Source organism: Propithecus coquereli, unplaced genomic scaffold (assembly GCF_000956105.1).
Source record: "Propithecus coquereli isolate 6110/MARCELLA unplaced genomic scaffold, Pcoq_1.0 Scaffold251, whole genome shotgun sequence".
Lineage (NCBI taxonomy): Eukaryota > Metazoa > Chordata > Mammalia > Primates > Indriidae > Propithecus > Propithecus coquereli.
Window position 1 is genome coordinate 490,808 of NW_012148075.1, and position 15,854 is coordinate 506,661.

The 15,854-nt window shown below is 40.4% G+C and overlaps 1 protein-coding gene across 1 annotated transcript in view; it reads left to right on the forward strand.

The window, feature by feature from the left end:
• The first annotated feature begins 4,861 nt into the window (after nucleotides 1-4,861).
• STT3B (STT3B, subunit of the oligosaccharyltransferase complex (catalytic)) overlaps nucleotides 4,862-15,854 on the forward strand; it is a 114,304-nt gene continuing 103,311 nt past the window's right edge. Inside the window, exon 1 of the mRNA XM_012646881.1 lies at nucleotides 4,862-5,683. Coding sequence (XP_012502335.1) covers nucleotides 5,370-5,683 — 314 coding nt within the window. The 5' untranslated portion in view covers nucleotides 4,862-5,369. The remainder of the gene's footprint in view (nucleotides 5,684-15,854) is intronic.

The following is a 15,854-nucleotide window of genomic DNA, read 5'->3' on the forward strand; positions in this document are numbered from 1 at the left end:
ATCTCAACCCTAACAGGAAGGTGCAACACTCATCCATACTATAGAGATGAGCCTACCAAGGGGCAGAGAGGTGAAATAATTTGCCAAAGGCCATATAATTCAGAAGAAGTGGAGTTAGGATTTGGTGCCTGGTAGTATGTCTCTAGAGCCTGAACCACCATACACCACCCCTTCCTAGCAACATACCTAGGATTTCACAAGCTTATAACTTGGTTTCTCCCTTTCTGCTTCTCTCTCCTCTACTGGGGCCATGGGCCACCAGGCAGGTAATCTGGCAGATGTTTGTTAGAAAGGGACAATATAAGAGTTGAGAAGTCCCTCAGTCTCCAAATATTTGTAAATGCCAATTATATGTCAGACCTTGGCAGTCCCTAGAGTGGTGTGTCCAGTACAAGTGTATATGTCATGCTACTTCTATTTCTCTAGGAAGGATGAAACCCTTGCTCAGACCTGTCATTCCTGAGACACATTATCAGCACTTAAATCTTTTCTTGATCACGGTGGAAAATGCCCGGGACTGTGGATCAGTAGTTCAGTCTTTTCTTGATCTGACTTGGTCCTCTGTAAGCTTTCACAGCCAGACTTCTAGAGTGGCCTATTCTCCCTGCCTTCATGTCCTTTGCTACTGATCGATCCCTCCTTACCTGCTGTCATCTGGTTCCTGCTGTCAACTGGTTCCTGATCTGCTCTGACTCCACTAAAATTGACCTTGTTAAAGTAGCTGGACTCCTGGTTGCCAAAAGAAAGGTACACTTTCCAGCTGTGTCACACTCCACTTCTCTGTAGCTGGTGTTGCTGCTCACCTAACCTGATTTCTCTTTCTTAGCTGCTAGGATATCACTGTTTCTGCTGGGTCCTTCTCTTTGGTTGCTCTATCTTGGGCTCCTTGTAGGCATATCTTCTGGCTTCTTAATCTGGGAGTTCTTTAGGGTTCTATCCTCAACCCTTCTCTCATTTCCTCTAACTGTGATTCCAGCAAAATTTCATCCATGGCCATGGACTACCAAACCTTTATCCCCAGAAAAACTCCCCCTCCTGTGCATCAGATTTCTTTATCTAAGTGTCTGTTAGCCACCTCCTCTTGGATGTCCTACAGGGACTTAGAATATGACATGTCCAAAGCTGATTTGATCTTCTTCCCTCTGAACATGCTCCTTGTCCTGAGATCCTCATTTCTGAGACATCGCCTTCCACCCAAATGACCAGGGCGGAAACTCCCAATTCATCCTAAGCCTTACTTTGTTTTGCCCCAACCATCAATTTCTGCATTCTACCCTCTCGATAACTCTCCTATCTATCCCCTCCTCTCTGGACCCCACTGTCCCTGTTTTTAGGCAATTCTCTCGCCTAAACGTCTGCAAATGCCTCCTTACTGGTCTCCCTGCTTCTACTCTCATTCTTTCCAGTACATCTTTCAAACTGCTATCAAAATTTTTTCTTTCAAAATTTTTTCTTCCACCAACTAAATCTGACCATGTTATTGTTCAATATGCTTCAGTGGCTCCTAGCTGCTTACAGGTTAATATCTAACCTCCTTAAACTAGGCAGACAAATCCTTGATAATCTGGTTCTTATATTCCTTTCAGCCCCTCTCCCAATGAACTCTCATTAATAAGAAACTTTGTGTGTTAATTTGAAAGACTTTCTTGTTCCTGCTTGGGATCCCCCACGTCTCTCTTCCTGATGTGTCTGATGAACTTCTGCTCATCCTTCAGGTTTCAGCTCAGATACTGCCTTCCCTTGGAAGCTTCTAAGTAGAGCCAAGCCTCTGATGTCATAACACTATACTCATCACATTGCACCATTAGTGTTTGATTATCTGACTGCTCAGAGATTTGAACCCAACAAAGACATTAAAAGCACCTCGCAGGATCAAGAAGTTCAAGTGCAGAGAGGCAAACAACACAATGCACAAACTGAAAACCATTTTTCTAAGTTGATAGGTTGGAAATTGAGAATTCACAATGTTGCTATTTATTTTTATGGGTTCCTTAGTGGTTCCACAGTAATATATTCCTCACAAAAGTAACCTCTGAAATCTCAGGTACACTGATGAGATCTCTTACTGGTCCCCTCTCCAAAGTGCTTTCCACATTGCAGCCCCAGTAATCTTTTCAAAACACACATCTGATCATCTTTTTCACTTCACCTCAAACACACCACATCCTGCTTACCACCCTTTGTGGATTCTGAACACTCTCAGGTTAAGACACCTCTTAGCATGACCTACGCTATCTGGCTATTCCTTCCACTCTCCTACCCCACCTTGTCCCACTGCCTGTGTTGCAGACACACTGGCCTTTTTCTGGGTTGTTTGTACTTGCCTCCCCTGCCTCACTGCAGGGCCTTTGCATGTAGTTCTCTGTTTGGATAATCCTTTCTGTTAGAAACTCCAAGGGAGGAATGCACAAGGCTGGGAGAGGGGAAAAGAAATTTCTTTTAACATCTGCATACAAACCAGCTGAGGCCAAGATGGCATCAGCCCCCAAACTCCCCGTGGCGGGGAGGGGGGGGCGTGTCTAGGGATTTTATAGCCAGGTTTGGGTGGGCTCTCAAAGGAGTGGGGCCAGTTTAAAGGGAAAGTTCCCATGGAACCTCCCACCAGCCTCTGGGTTCAGCCTAACACTCTCCATTCTGCTTCCCCTGGTCCATTCATCCTCACCCCCAGTGCTGCTTCCTCAGGGTAATGTTTCCCATCCGTCTTGTGTAGATCAAATCCCCCATGAACTTCTCCTCCAGTGTTTGTCACACTGCATTTCGATACTTAATGTGATTTGGCTAATGCCTACCTCCCTAGGGCTGGCTGGTGAGCTCTGTGAGAGCAGGAACCATGTCTCTCTTGTTCCCTGTTGCATCCCAATGCACCCCGGTGCCCACACAGTGCTTGGCAAAAGGAGGAGCTCTATAAATACTTGCTGAATCAATGAGCGAATGAATGAAGATCAAGAATAAAAGGACTTTCCACATTCCTTTTACCCTCACCACTACCCTGCAATTGCGTATGTTCCTTTACAATTTTCCAAAGTATACTCGGATAAGTTATCTCATTTAATATTAACGATTGACTTTAAGAGTAGAAAGGGCAACCTATGTGGGTGACTTGTCAAATGTTACATGGCTAGTAAGCAACAATTTTGGACTAGAACCAAAACTTGTTACTTTTCAGACTAGGCCTCTGGCCATTAAACAGCCAACCAAGGAAGCAAAAGATAATGTATAGCTTAACAGGGAGCATCTGTACAAACACAATAAAATAGAAATATCCAAACAAAATAAAAACACAAAATAAATTTTATTTTAGGCTGATAGAACTTTTTTCATGGAACATGGGCAAAAATACCCTAAATCTTATCATTTTAGCATGTACTGTTTGGGCTCTGAGCAAGAGCATGTCACCTTTCTGCACAACAGGGACTAGTAGTTAACATTCTACCTTAATTCTCATTAAACTTTAGATGTTCAATGTATGTCCACTATTAAACTGTTGGTTAGAAAGTCTATTTCTGGAAAACTTCTCATCCTTTCCTTAATGAGACTATTTTTGTAAGGAAACAAGAGAAAAAATTAAACACTTAGCAGGTTAAAAGAGTAGCTGGATCCATTAGTTCCAAAGAGCATCTTTAAACTAAGTACACTTGTTCGTTCAACATTTTGAAAAACCTACAATTCAAACACAATTTATAATTTAAAGAGAAAATTTTAAATGACACAAGGAAATAATTAAGGGCCGTTATAATTTTGCACAAATACATCCTTTGAAATTCAGACGTTATCAAATAAAAATGGACAACTGTGAATTTACATGAAAAACTAATCAAATATTTACTGAGCTTGATTACACTGAAAGCTCCCTGCCTTCCACGGGGCTTTATCAGAATAATTCTAGTCTCTCCACTACCTCACTTAGGTTTAAACTAATTTTGTTCTATCTGGTAGCACTTTCTTTGGGGGGTGACGAGGGGAGTGGGGAAAGGGAAAGAAGGTATAAAAACACAACCCAGACGTGAAGAAATTCGTGTACAGGGATCTTCCTTCCGTTATCATTTGCTGAAGTGAGAACTGGGTTACAGTTCAAAGTCCAGGGTAAGTTAAATAGTTTGAATCGTTTGATGGAATGTATGCCGCCGTTAACGATGAATTCCTGTATCTTCCTGTATTTCCAGTGAACATACATTACTTTTGCAATTAGGAAAATACAAGCAATGAAAAAAGGAGAGAGGTCGCATTTTGTCTGCCTCGTTAGGTCTTTCCGGAGCTAGGGGCGCGTTTGCTAGCTCCAAAGAGTTTTCAGCGCAAACTTGCCCTGGGTCGCAGCCGCCCAGCGGGAGGCCGGACGTGGAGTGCAGTGCGCGGCAGACAGTGTCAACGCCACAGAGGACTCACTCCTGGCACCCGGTAGGGGGCGCAGCAGGCGGCCGAGTCCATCTGCCCGACCCACGCGCGGAGGGTTAGTGTAACGCGCCTGCGCGTCCAGTCACGTGGTAGGCGCTCCGCGCAAAGCGGGTTAAAAGTCACGACCGCGGAGAGCCCACGAGCGCCCTGCTGGTCCGCGCGGCGCTCTTCGTGTCCTTTAAATCAAGTTTGACGGAGGCCGCTCCGCTGTTCCCGACCCCTCAACCCGGCTCAGCTCCATGAAACTAGCGGAGCCGCCTAGCACTCTTCCTCGCAGACCGCATAGGCGCGCGAAACCGCGTCTTTCAACTGACAATGCAACCGTAGCCGCGCAGCTCGGCGGCTCCGGGCAAATGGGCGCGAGGCCGGGATGGGAAGGAGGAGGACGGTTGGGTCAAGCTCCGCCCCAGCTCGCGCTCCTATTGGTGGGCGCCGCAGCTCTGGGCCCGCCCCCTAACGGACCTGTCGCTTTGTGACAGGCAGAGGGGCCAGTTCCTGTCGAGCCGGGGGCGGAGTCTGAGGTAGCTTGAGCTCCGCCCGGACTCCGGGACGCTCCTCCCCCTGCTCCTCTCGGCGGGGCGGGCGGCGGGCGTGAGAGGGAATGTCATAGCTTTTCTAGAGCTGTGGTGCCGCCTCCGTCTGCTCCTTTTTCTTCTCTGGCGCCCTCGTCCCGTCGGCTTTCGCCGCCGCCGCAGCTGTACTGGGGATACGGATGGCTGGTGGGGCGCAGGGGCCATCTGGGTTGAGAGAGCGGCGGTCGCTGCCGCTGCTGAGGCGGAGACTCCCCGCCACCGCCGTCTCCACCCCCTGTCCCTCGGCCTCGCAGCGCTGAGGGCGGGAGCGCGCAGAGCTCTTCCCTCCTCCTCCTTTTTCTTCCTCCTCCTCCTCCTCCTCCTCCGGGTCCCCGCCCAGCACCCCTCGCACCAGGCGGCGGCGGCGGCGGAGGAGGAGAGCGAGACCCGCCGCCGGGGCACAACATGGCGGAACCCTCAGCCCCGGAGAGCAAGCACAAGTCGTCCCTCAACTCGTCCCCTTGGAGCGGCCTCATGGCCCTGGGGAACAGCCGGCACAGCCACCACGGGCCCGGGGCCCAGTGCACGCACAAGGCGGCGGGCGGCGCGGCGCCGCCGAAGCCGGCCCCCGCGGGGCTGTCCGGGGGGCTGTCGCAGCCGGCTGGGTGGCAGTCGCTGCTCTCCTTCACCATCCTCTTCCTGGCCTGGCTTGCCGGCTTCAGCTCGCGCCTCTTCGCCGTCATCCGCTTCGAAAGCATCATCCACGAGTTCGACCCGTGGTAAGTGCCCCGCCGCCCCTCCCCCGCCCGCGCGGCCCGCGGGGACCGGGGACCGGCTCCTCTGCCCGCCGCGGCTTCCTGGACTTGGCCCCGCGCCGCCGCCGATCCCAGTTCGCGTCTCGGCTGAGGCCGGAGCGGGTCCCGGAGCTCCGGGCGCGCCCCCTGCCCGTGGGCGAAGTTTGCCCCGAGCAACCTGAGGCGGGGCGTCGGGGTCCCGGAGAGGAACCTTGACCCTCGGCCCGGCAAGTGTGACGACTGCTAGGAGGGTGGATGCAGCCCCTCGCAGCCGGCGCTGGTCGCAGAGTCCGGACCCGCCACGCTAGGAGCCGGCAGGTCGTTCCTCAGCGGACTCGTGGCCGACTCCTCGCCCGCTGCTTTCGCGTTCTTTCATTTTTGCGGGTGCGTTTTTGCTGGTTCGGATGGGATCGGCCAGGGGGCTGCCCTGTTGCCGCTAGAGGTGAGTCCAGATGTGCCGGAACCCTGTCTGCTGAGCCTTGCAGTTTTACGCGTTTACTGGTTCTTATTTTGCTCTCACGATACGGGAAGGGAAAAGGAGAGTGGGGTGTTGTAGGAAGGGAAATAATATCTCTGAAAGTGATCTGAAAGCTAGTGACTCTTATTTATTTAGCATTAGGCATTTTCAGGAGTGGCTTTTTGCAGAGCCCTTTAAGTGCACGCAGCACCCACTGTTCCACTATCATCTTGGGTTGCCTTTTAGAACAAGATTATTACTCTGTTACCCAAACTGTCACCCTTAGTATTTAAGCACAATATCTGAAAGCACTGCATTAGTTCCTTTATTGGTTTCTGCAGGAAGGTTTGTGGATGAGAGAACAAACAGTACCACAGTGATGGGAGCGCTAGATTATAATACCGAAGTTGCACATAGTATAAGGGACTGACCTGAATGTTTTAGGAAATTATCGCATTCAGAACACTAGCCAGTTTAGACACTATAGAGGTCTGTGAATTATCTAGATAGGAAGATTCCTTTAACTTTTTTCCCAACTTGCCCAATCTAAATTTTTTCCACCTGAGAGTATGCTTTTTAAACTAATTTAAATCCTCTTGGTCACCTGTCAACCTTGAGTTAATCTTACTTGCTTACAGTTAGACCTAATTAAACTTTAGGATATTTGTTTTATCATTTGAAATACAGAGGGAGAATCTTCTTGAGGGTTACTAAATGTATAGATAAAAAATGTTTTAGATGTGGTACATTACCCATATATTAAAATACCAGATTTAAGTTCTGTTACAGAGAGAAAAAATTGATATTGCTACATGTATTGAACACCAGAGGGGCCCACTCATGGAGAATTCAATTTAGATAAACAGTTAATCACTGTGACATTCTACCATGATATGTTTGATGCCATTTTAGAGGTTTTGATTTTTTTTCTAACACTGGTTTACAAAACAAACCACTTTGTTACTTGGAATCACAGAAGAAAATATATTAGTGTGGATTATTTATGAGCCTAAAAATATCTGCGAAACCATATTAACTACACACAATATTCTTAGGTAATCTTAGCTTTGAAACCCTTAAGCAAATTAGATAAAAATGAAATTGGAACCAGGAAATGAAAACTGCTAATATATACTAAACAATGTGAAAAGAGAAAGTTCTGTCTTTTCAGAGTAAAGCAGCAGAAGTGCATGGTTGACCAAACATTTTAGGTAATGAAAATTGTGAATAATATATCCAGAGAGTAACATTTTCACAAATGGAAGGCCCAATACTGTTTAATAATAACTCCAGGGAGGAAATTAAGGATTGCAGAAAAATTCACGCCTTATTCAAGGTGATTTTTGTCATTTTTCCTTACTTTGAAGGGAGATTAGAAATCTGTATCAAGTCAGCCAAAGATCACTATTGAAATTGAATAATGTAATCATGAAAAGGCTTATTGGGTTGCTTCATAGATGAAGTGGTTAAATATTCTTTTTTTTTTTTTTTTTGAGGTATGGTTAAGAATTAAAAGTTGATTTCTTTCTCCTGTTTCAAGAATATGCTTGGAGGGCACAACTCTTTTTCATCCACATGAAAATCTGTTTCACTTCTGTTTTTCTATATATGAAAACACATTTCTGACACATTATCCTTTAGCTAAATCTGTACCATTTGAATTTTAACTCATATACACGAATCTAAAATTACATACATCTCTTCAGTCTCAAAGAGCTACTTAATTTAGGTATTCTGCTTACTGTTATAGTTTTAATATTTCCATGTTGATTAAATGTTTCTGCTTATGTCGGATAATTCTTAGTAGTAAACAGATGTATGTAATAAAGGAGTTGTCCCTATACCTTATTGTGAATGGAGGTTTGTCAGTATGAATCTAATGTAATGTCTAATTCAAGTGATTGAAAGAATGCAGTTTCTTACAAAAAAGTACCTTGTTTGCCCACTTTTTTTTTCTTTCATATTTTTTGACGATCTCAAGTAGTTAAGCATCTCATTCATTCTTCTCAAGTAATTCTTACAGTCATTCTTGTTGAAAAATTTAAAAGGGGCATATATAGATTGACTGCCATTATTACTTTGGATTTTTGAAGCAGTTTTCCTTCAAAGCTACTAATAGTACCAACACTAACTGGTCTGTAGTCTAATGCTCTAGTGTTATACTAGCCTGGGAGTTGCTCAGATTGTCATCATATCCATGCAGCAATGACATGACCCTTTAAGTGCTATTCTCAGGTTCTATATCCACAAAATTTATTCTGGCCTGCTCACACCTTCCCTGACCCTTTTTTCCATATCTCTGTCACTGGTTTCATTTCTGAAGTCTGTTTAGTGAAGGATTTACTTTGTCTGTTTGATTGTGAGTTGTTTCTATAAATTTTACAGTAGTTCTTAAATTGTGTAAAATTTAAGTTAGCTGCCAAAAGTGACTTACTTGTCACAAAGTTATACTTGTTTTTTAAATTTGTCACCCAAGTTACTCTATAAATCTTACCAACTGTTATAAAGGATGTATATAATGTTAAATAATGTATGTTTATTGAAGTACACTGCACTATTTTAGAACTTAGCAACACTTTTGGTAACAATCACCTCTTCGCTTTGGTAATTTCCTCCTTTATCAGCAGAGTTGATCAGATATCAGGAAGCAGTTTGAGAATTATGTTGTCTGTACTTGCCAAACATTTGGTTGATCAACTAGTTTAACAGCACCCTACTTTATCTTCTTTTTTTCTGGAGCAAATTGTAGTTTCTGCATATTTTCTCATAACTATTAATACTTTTACATTATATTAGTCAGGTACCTTTTTCATAACTGTTATCTTGTTAAATTGTGGTCACTTTTCCCACAGAAGCAATGTAAAAGCTCCCTATGTGAGAAGAATCGTCCTTTTCTCTGCCTTCACAGGTTATAGTGGTTTCTCCCTAGAGAGAAAATTCTATCAGCCTTGGGTTTTGGCTGCAGTTAGCAAAAAGGCAGCAGGGCAGAAAATTGCAGTTTAGGGTCGAAACTTGGAGTGCAGTTATTCTACAGAAACTATGGTATAAATAGGTTAATTAGTACAAACATGTTTTCAAAGGAGTGATAAACCTTTGGAACATAAGCTGTTTGTAAGTTGGGGACTACTTCCTGTACTTTGAGGTTTCCATATTTCTCTTCACTTTGCAGATGACAAAAAGAGGCTATCGACCTCAGTTCTGAAGAAGACAAAATGGGTAACAAAACCAGTTTTAGAACACAAACGTCCCCAAATCTTAGAAAGTCACTTTAACTGTGGGATCATTAGCAACAGCAGTCCAGCTGTACTTCATAACAGGTATACTATCACTGATTTCCTTGTAATTAAAATTTTTCTAGCCTTTCTTTTTGAAGTTATTCTAAATTACAAGTACACATGGGGGAGGTTCTGGGAGTGCCTTGCACTGCTGGATTGGATGATGGGATTGGACCTGCTCCCATTCTGGGTAAGTGTGGTGGCACCCATAGGTAGAAATCATGGATTTTATGAGGCATATAATAGGTCCTGGGGTAGTTAGGATCTTTTATGAAAGACCTTGGAACTTTTTCTTTCCCTTTAGGGTTTTCATATCTTGAGGGCTAACTTGGGTAGGATTGCATGCTCCTTACTGCCATGAGTAGTTTGCAAAAAGACAACATTGGTTGTAGACCAAACATTAGAAACTCAAAATAAGGATTTACATTATGGACTCTGACCCAGTTGTTTTGATTATGGGGTAACTTATTGGCCTTTCTGTACCTAATCTTTGATTTTTATTCTCTCAGTAGGTTTTGAGTATATAGGAAAATGTTAAAATTTATTTACATTGTTATTTATATCTTAGTGTATTCATCAGTGAACACATGTTCTCAGAAATAAAGAATGAAAAGGTTAATATTATTCTCAAGTGACCAAATCACATTTTCCCCCTCAGTTTGTTTACTTTGAAAACTTAATGACCTTATGGAGTGACAATATTGCAGTTAACTTGAATTATAAAGCATCTATTGCTAAATTATTGTGGAAATTTTCAAACATGCAGAAAAGCTGAAAGCATTTTATAGTGAACACTCACATACTCACCACCTAGATTCTACAATTAATATTCTAATTTGCTTTGTCATAGCTTTCTGTCTGTCCATTACTGCTTTTAAATTCTAATGGTAGACAGTGCATTGTTTACTGTGATATAAAGAATGTTATCCTTGTTACTCAACTCTTTGATAAAGAGGACTCTTATTTCTAGATGGCATTTGTTTTCTACAATACTTGAAAACAATGTGTATAAATACTGTTTCTATATCCTTAGTTGGACTGCAGGTTAGGATCAGATTCCATCATTCCCAGTTTTGGTTAGTAACTTACCTGAGTGCATTGTAAGCCAGTGCATTAGCTGATGTCTATTAAATGACTTGACTTTGCTAAATAAATCCACTGTCTCAGGAGAAACCCTGAAGTGGTTAGAAGGGTATCAATGTTGGTTTTACTAGACTTAGTTTATGTGGAACTCCTCAATTCTTTTGAATTATTAGAAGCCTTTTATAGGTCAACCTGTTGTCTTTGCCATGTTTTCTCAGATGTAATGGTTTAGTTTTAGTATGATTATAAAGTGGCTTCTGTTGGTCCCCATAATAAATAGGAAAAAAGGCATATTTTAAGATACTATAGGACCCACAAATATACCATATGGGCCAAATTATTACTATTGAAAAGGGAAAAATTGTTAACGCTTAACCTGCTACTCTGTCTTCACCCCTCTGTCTGCTTTACCTGATTCCTATGGATACTTACTGTTTTTAAACCACTAACTCTTCTGAGAAGGCTTCTGTATCCTTACTGTACCTACTTCTTACTGTGAATAATTTCCAGGAATTTAGAAATTGATGGAAAGTGACAATACTGTATTTAAAAAAACAAGAGTATGTTAGGAGGTGGGGATTAGAGTTGGGAGAGATAGGAGCAGTTGCCCTAGAGGCTTCCATATTTTAGATAAATGTAGGTTAATCAACATTTGTAGGCGTACCAGGAAATCTAACCACTACTTAGAATTTTATATCTTTGGAAAAATGCTGTTATAGTTTCAAGTGAAAGACATCTAAGCATATTTTGGAATATAACCTGTATATAAATTGGTGAATGCTTTTATGTTGTTCAAGGTTGTACTATTTGTAGATAAACGAATCTCTAAAGAATTATGACCATTGAGCTAGTTAAATTGACCGTTATCATTTGTGAATGTTTCTTTTTCTTTCTGTGGAATTTAGGGTTGCAGGATAACTTTAATGTATGTTTTAAATGATAGTAGATGCTTAGTTTTTAGTGTTCTATAATCCAGTGATATTTTAGGATTGAGATGAGGTAACATCTTTTATTTCCATAGACAAAAGATAATTCAGTATTCCCCACAGGGATTGAAGAATACAGGTCTGCCTGACTGCAAAGTCTATGTTCTTTTTACTGCACCTTCTGCCTTCAAGGCATGCTTAAATGAAAATGTTCTCCATTTAATTTATATTTTTTAATTAGCTGCCCTGATTTAAGTCTTAACAAATTGGCCTGTCAAAATGCCTGGTCACAATCTGGGCACTAGCTAACTAAGTTTACTAGTTGGATGATGGCTGATTACTTTGTTTTGAAGTAGGGAAGAGGGAAGAGTTGATGATGGTTTGAAGTTTTTTAACCTGAATGACTGGGGAATTTTCAGAAACAGAATTTTTAAGGGAGGAGCTGAATGAGAGGAAAAGATGACCGAATCTAATTGAGTGTTATTTTCATTTAGATTTATTTTGTCTGTAAAAAGTTTATAATAATGAGATTGGAAGTATTAAGCCATTCTAGTTATGGGAATTATGAAGTGGACTGCTAAACTTTCAGAGTAGATCAAGAATTATATAACCCAAAGGATTTTTAGAGTATATGTTGGCTGCTTATCTTTCTGTTTCTGGACAAGGAAGCTGAGGACCAGAGGAATGAAATACCTTTTTGTAAGGTGGTACAGTTATAGCTTGGCTAGATTGTTTTCCATTTTCTTTGCACCTATGTTTGCGTTAAAAAGGAGTAGTCTGAGAAGTTCTTTGAAAATTGTTACTTCAGAAGATGAGGGGAGCTTACTTTCTACCACTAACTTTAAATTGACAGTATTGGAAGTGACACTTCAATTTAGATATGGAAACAAATAGACCTTTTGTGTGAAGTTTGACTTCTTTGGAATTGGTAATTTAATAAATTAATAGTTTTAAGTTTTAAAACTTTATTCTTTTTTACTTTTTTTTGCCCATTCTTACTGAAAGGGAAATGTTATTAGATAAAGACATAGTTAAAGAAATTTTGTTTATATTAATAAAGTGTTAAAGTATTAATGATTAGTTAGTAATGAGTTGATAATATTTCTTTTGGGGTTTCCTTTAATTTCTTTTTCATGTCTTACAGGTTTATTAGTTGTTCTCAAATAGTTAAAGATTTTTCTCACCTGTGCAGTATTCTTTTCTTTGGCACTGTCTAGCAATCCTTCCAACCAATAAAAGTGAATTTGTTTTTTAAACTTACAATATTAGCACTTTCTTTCTCTTTCTCCCCCACTCCATAGATAGATGCAGCATATGAGATACATAGATTTAAATACTAATAATGAAGGTAAAAGTTAATGCTGTTGTCTACACCTTTAAAAATTAAAATTAATGCAGTAATTCATAATTAATTTCTAAAGTTCCAATACATGCGTAGCCTAAATCGTTTGTCACTGGCCGAATTTGTCTTAAGAAGAACATAAGCCAAATGGATGAAATGGAGTTGGAGAAGAGGATCATGACTTGAAACTCACTTGTGACCACTGTGCTTATTACATGTTTACTTCATGCCTTTTTTTGAGACAGCGTCTCGCTCTGTTACCCAGGCTAGAGTGCAGTGGTGTCGTCATAGCTCACTGCAACTTTAAACTCCTGGGCTCAAGTGATCCTCCTGCCTCAGCTTCCCAAGTAGCTGGGACCACAGGTGTGTACCACTACACCTGGCTAATTTTTTGTATTTTATATAGACGTGGGTAGTTGCTATTTTGCTCAGGCTGGTCTCAAACTCCTGGCCTTAAGTGATTTTTCCACCTCAGCCTCCCTAAGTGCTAGGATTACAAGTGTGAGCCACCAAGCCCAGCCAACTTCATGACTATTCTTAAAACACCAGTAACTCCTATAAAGTAGTCTATTACCCTATTTAAGAAGGTTTTATTATTGTAGTAAATTATTCTATCATCTTGTGCAATCCACATAAAAAATAATGGAGTACAGAATTATTGTAATCTTTGAGATAGTCTTTGAAAATACGTCTTAAATGTTTACATAAACGAGCAAAGAAATGTTTACTGCAAAGACATTATAGGAGAAAAGATGTTCGGTTTCAGTCTTTAAAACAATTTTCTTTTATGGTATGAAGTATAACACATCCTGAAAAATATAAATCTAGAGTAGAATGAACACCCATGTGACCATCATCTAGGTCAAGATCATTGCCACCCCCTCAGAAGCCCTGGTGTGTGCTTTCTCAATCCCTTGCCTCCTGACTTTTATAGTGATCACATCCTTCCTTTTTCTAAAACTGCATTGCTAAATAATATAATTTAGTTTTGCCTATTATTAAACTTTAGATAAATGGAATTGTAGCTTTGGTGTCTTGCTTTTTTTCCTCAGCATTGTTTTTAAGATTGATCTTTATTGGTCAAAGGGTTGTTGAGAGTACGTGGGTAATAAGGTTCAGCAGTAATTTGACTAACTAGGCATTTTATTCACCTCATGAGGTTACCTTTTCTTTCATAGTGGGAAGTGCCTGTAGGAAAGGGAAAGGGAGGCATCCTTCTCTTCACTTGAGATTAAAAAAAATAAATGATCTCAAAGCTGAACTCTTGAGCTGGAGTCATCCTTGTCCCTAAGGTAACCTTGACCCCTTTTTTAAAGATACTATAATAACTGGCAAGAAAAATTCAGTCTTTCAGCAGACCAGACACTAAATGTAAGGAAGCAAGTGGGGGAGGAGAGACATCACTGTCTTTTAAGAGACTAATGATAATCAGATAAATGCAAAATTAAACTGTGGCTTTTATTAACTATTGTTCATTTTAAAGAATATATATTTAAGATTGACATAATGGTTGGTTGGTAGTTGTTGAAACAAGGAAAGAGGGGGTTTGGGCTGAAGGAATTTAGGAAAACCCTAAGAATGGACTGCTTGATGTATTGATATTTTTATAGAGGATTGCCAATTCTAGGTTTTGTATATGTGTTTTTTGTTTGTGTAGATACAGAATCTTGAATATCTTGCATTTCTTTTATGTTGTTTTCCATGTTGCTTTCTTCTTCCAGTCTTCCATGGCTACCACTTTTTTTCTTTATCATTGCTTTATTTCCCTTATTGATTTAGTAGTTGTCTTGGTCTTCAGGAAAAATGGAAGAGGAATCATATTAGTAAGATCCTTTCAGAAACTGTCTTCAGAGGATAAATGTTTAATTCAAAGAGTGGTAAAGAAAAGGTCATGGTCTTTATGTAGGAACTTGATCTATTGGAGTATGAGAATTTTACATGATGTGTTAGGAAATGTTTTAGGATATTGGAAACATGATTCTAGTTTATAAGTTTTGTTTTAATTAGAAAGCAATTCTTAAGTGAAATAAACATGAATACTCTAATGTATTTCTATTTATTGGTCAAAATGATTTTGATCAAATTTGATGGGGTATTTTTCTGCTTTACATTAGTATGGAACTCATGCTACTTGAGTGGATAACAGTTTATTTCTTTTGTGAACAAATAATGGACTGTCATAGTTAATTCTTTCTTAGTTGAAGAAAAATTTAAATCTAAAACGGCCTTTCTTCAAACTCAATTTAGTCAGCCAGTATTTCTACAGAATTCAAACTTCAAGTAATTTTATTTAAACCAAATATCTTAAGGAAAGTATACATACTACATTCTATCTTCACAAAAATACCACGTAGTGCCTGCCAGAGAGTACTATCAATGACTTGAATTAGGTTCTATTTGGATAGTGGTCCAACTGAATAGTTGAAGCTATTTTAACACCTCTAACATACCTCTTGTATGACTTTCTGAGAGCACAGGAGACTTACAAAATTGGTAAAATACTGTTATGGTGATTTGTATTTTCATACTCATTTTCCCTTGTAATGAATATAATAATTTATTATTACTAGTATTGTAGAGACACAAACAAAAGCTCCTTTAAGGCAAGAACGTCTTTTCTAATCTTCTTAGAGTATCCTACACAGTACTAGGAACATGGTGAGTATTCAGTATTAAGACAGATCCTTTATCCTTGATGATAATCACATTTTATGTTTTGATGATGATAGTAATAGTATGGCAAGTCTCTGCTGTGTAACACTTTGATAAATTTTGAATTTGATGGTGATGTCAGTAAAGTCATATATGGAGTTAACATCATAATCCCACTTTCAATAGAAGTGTCATTTTAATCTTATAGAAGAAGGAATGAGTTGATGATGAAGAAGATAATAATGCTTACAGAAGAAATGATTTATATGAGCATCCTTGATTGCCATCAGAAATTGGGAGATGAAGAACAGGGTAAATCAAACAGAAAAAAGAATCTCAGAGATTGAAGACAGCTCCTTCCAATTAAATAAGTCAGTCACAGAAATCGAGCAGAAAATTAAGAGAAAAGAAATAAGCCTAC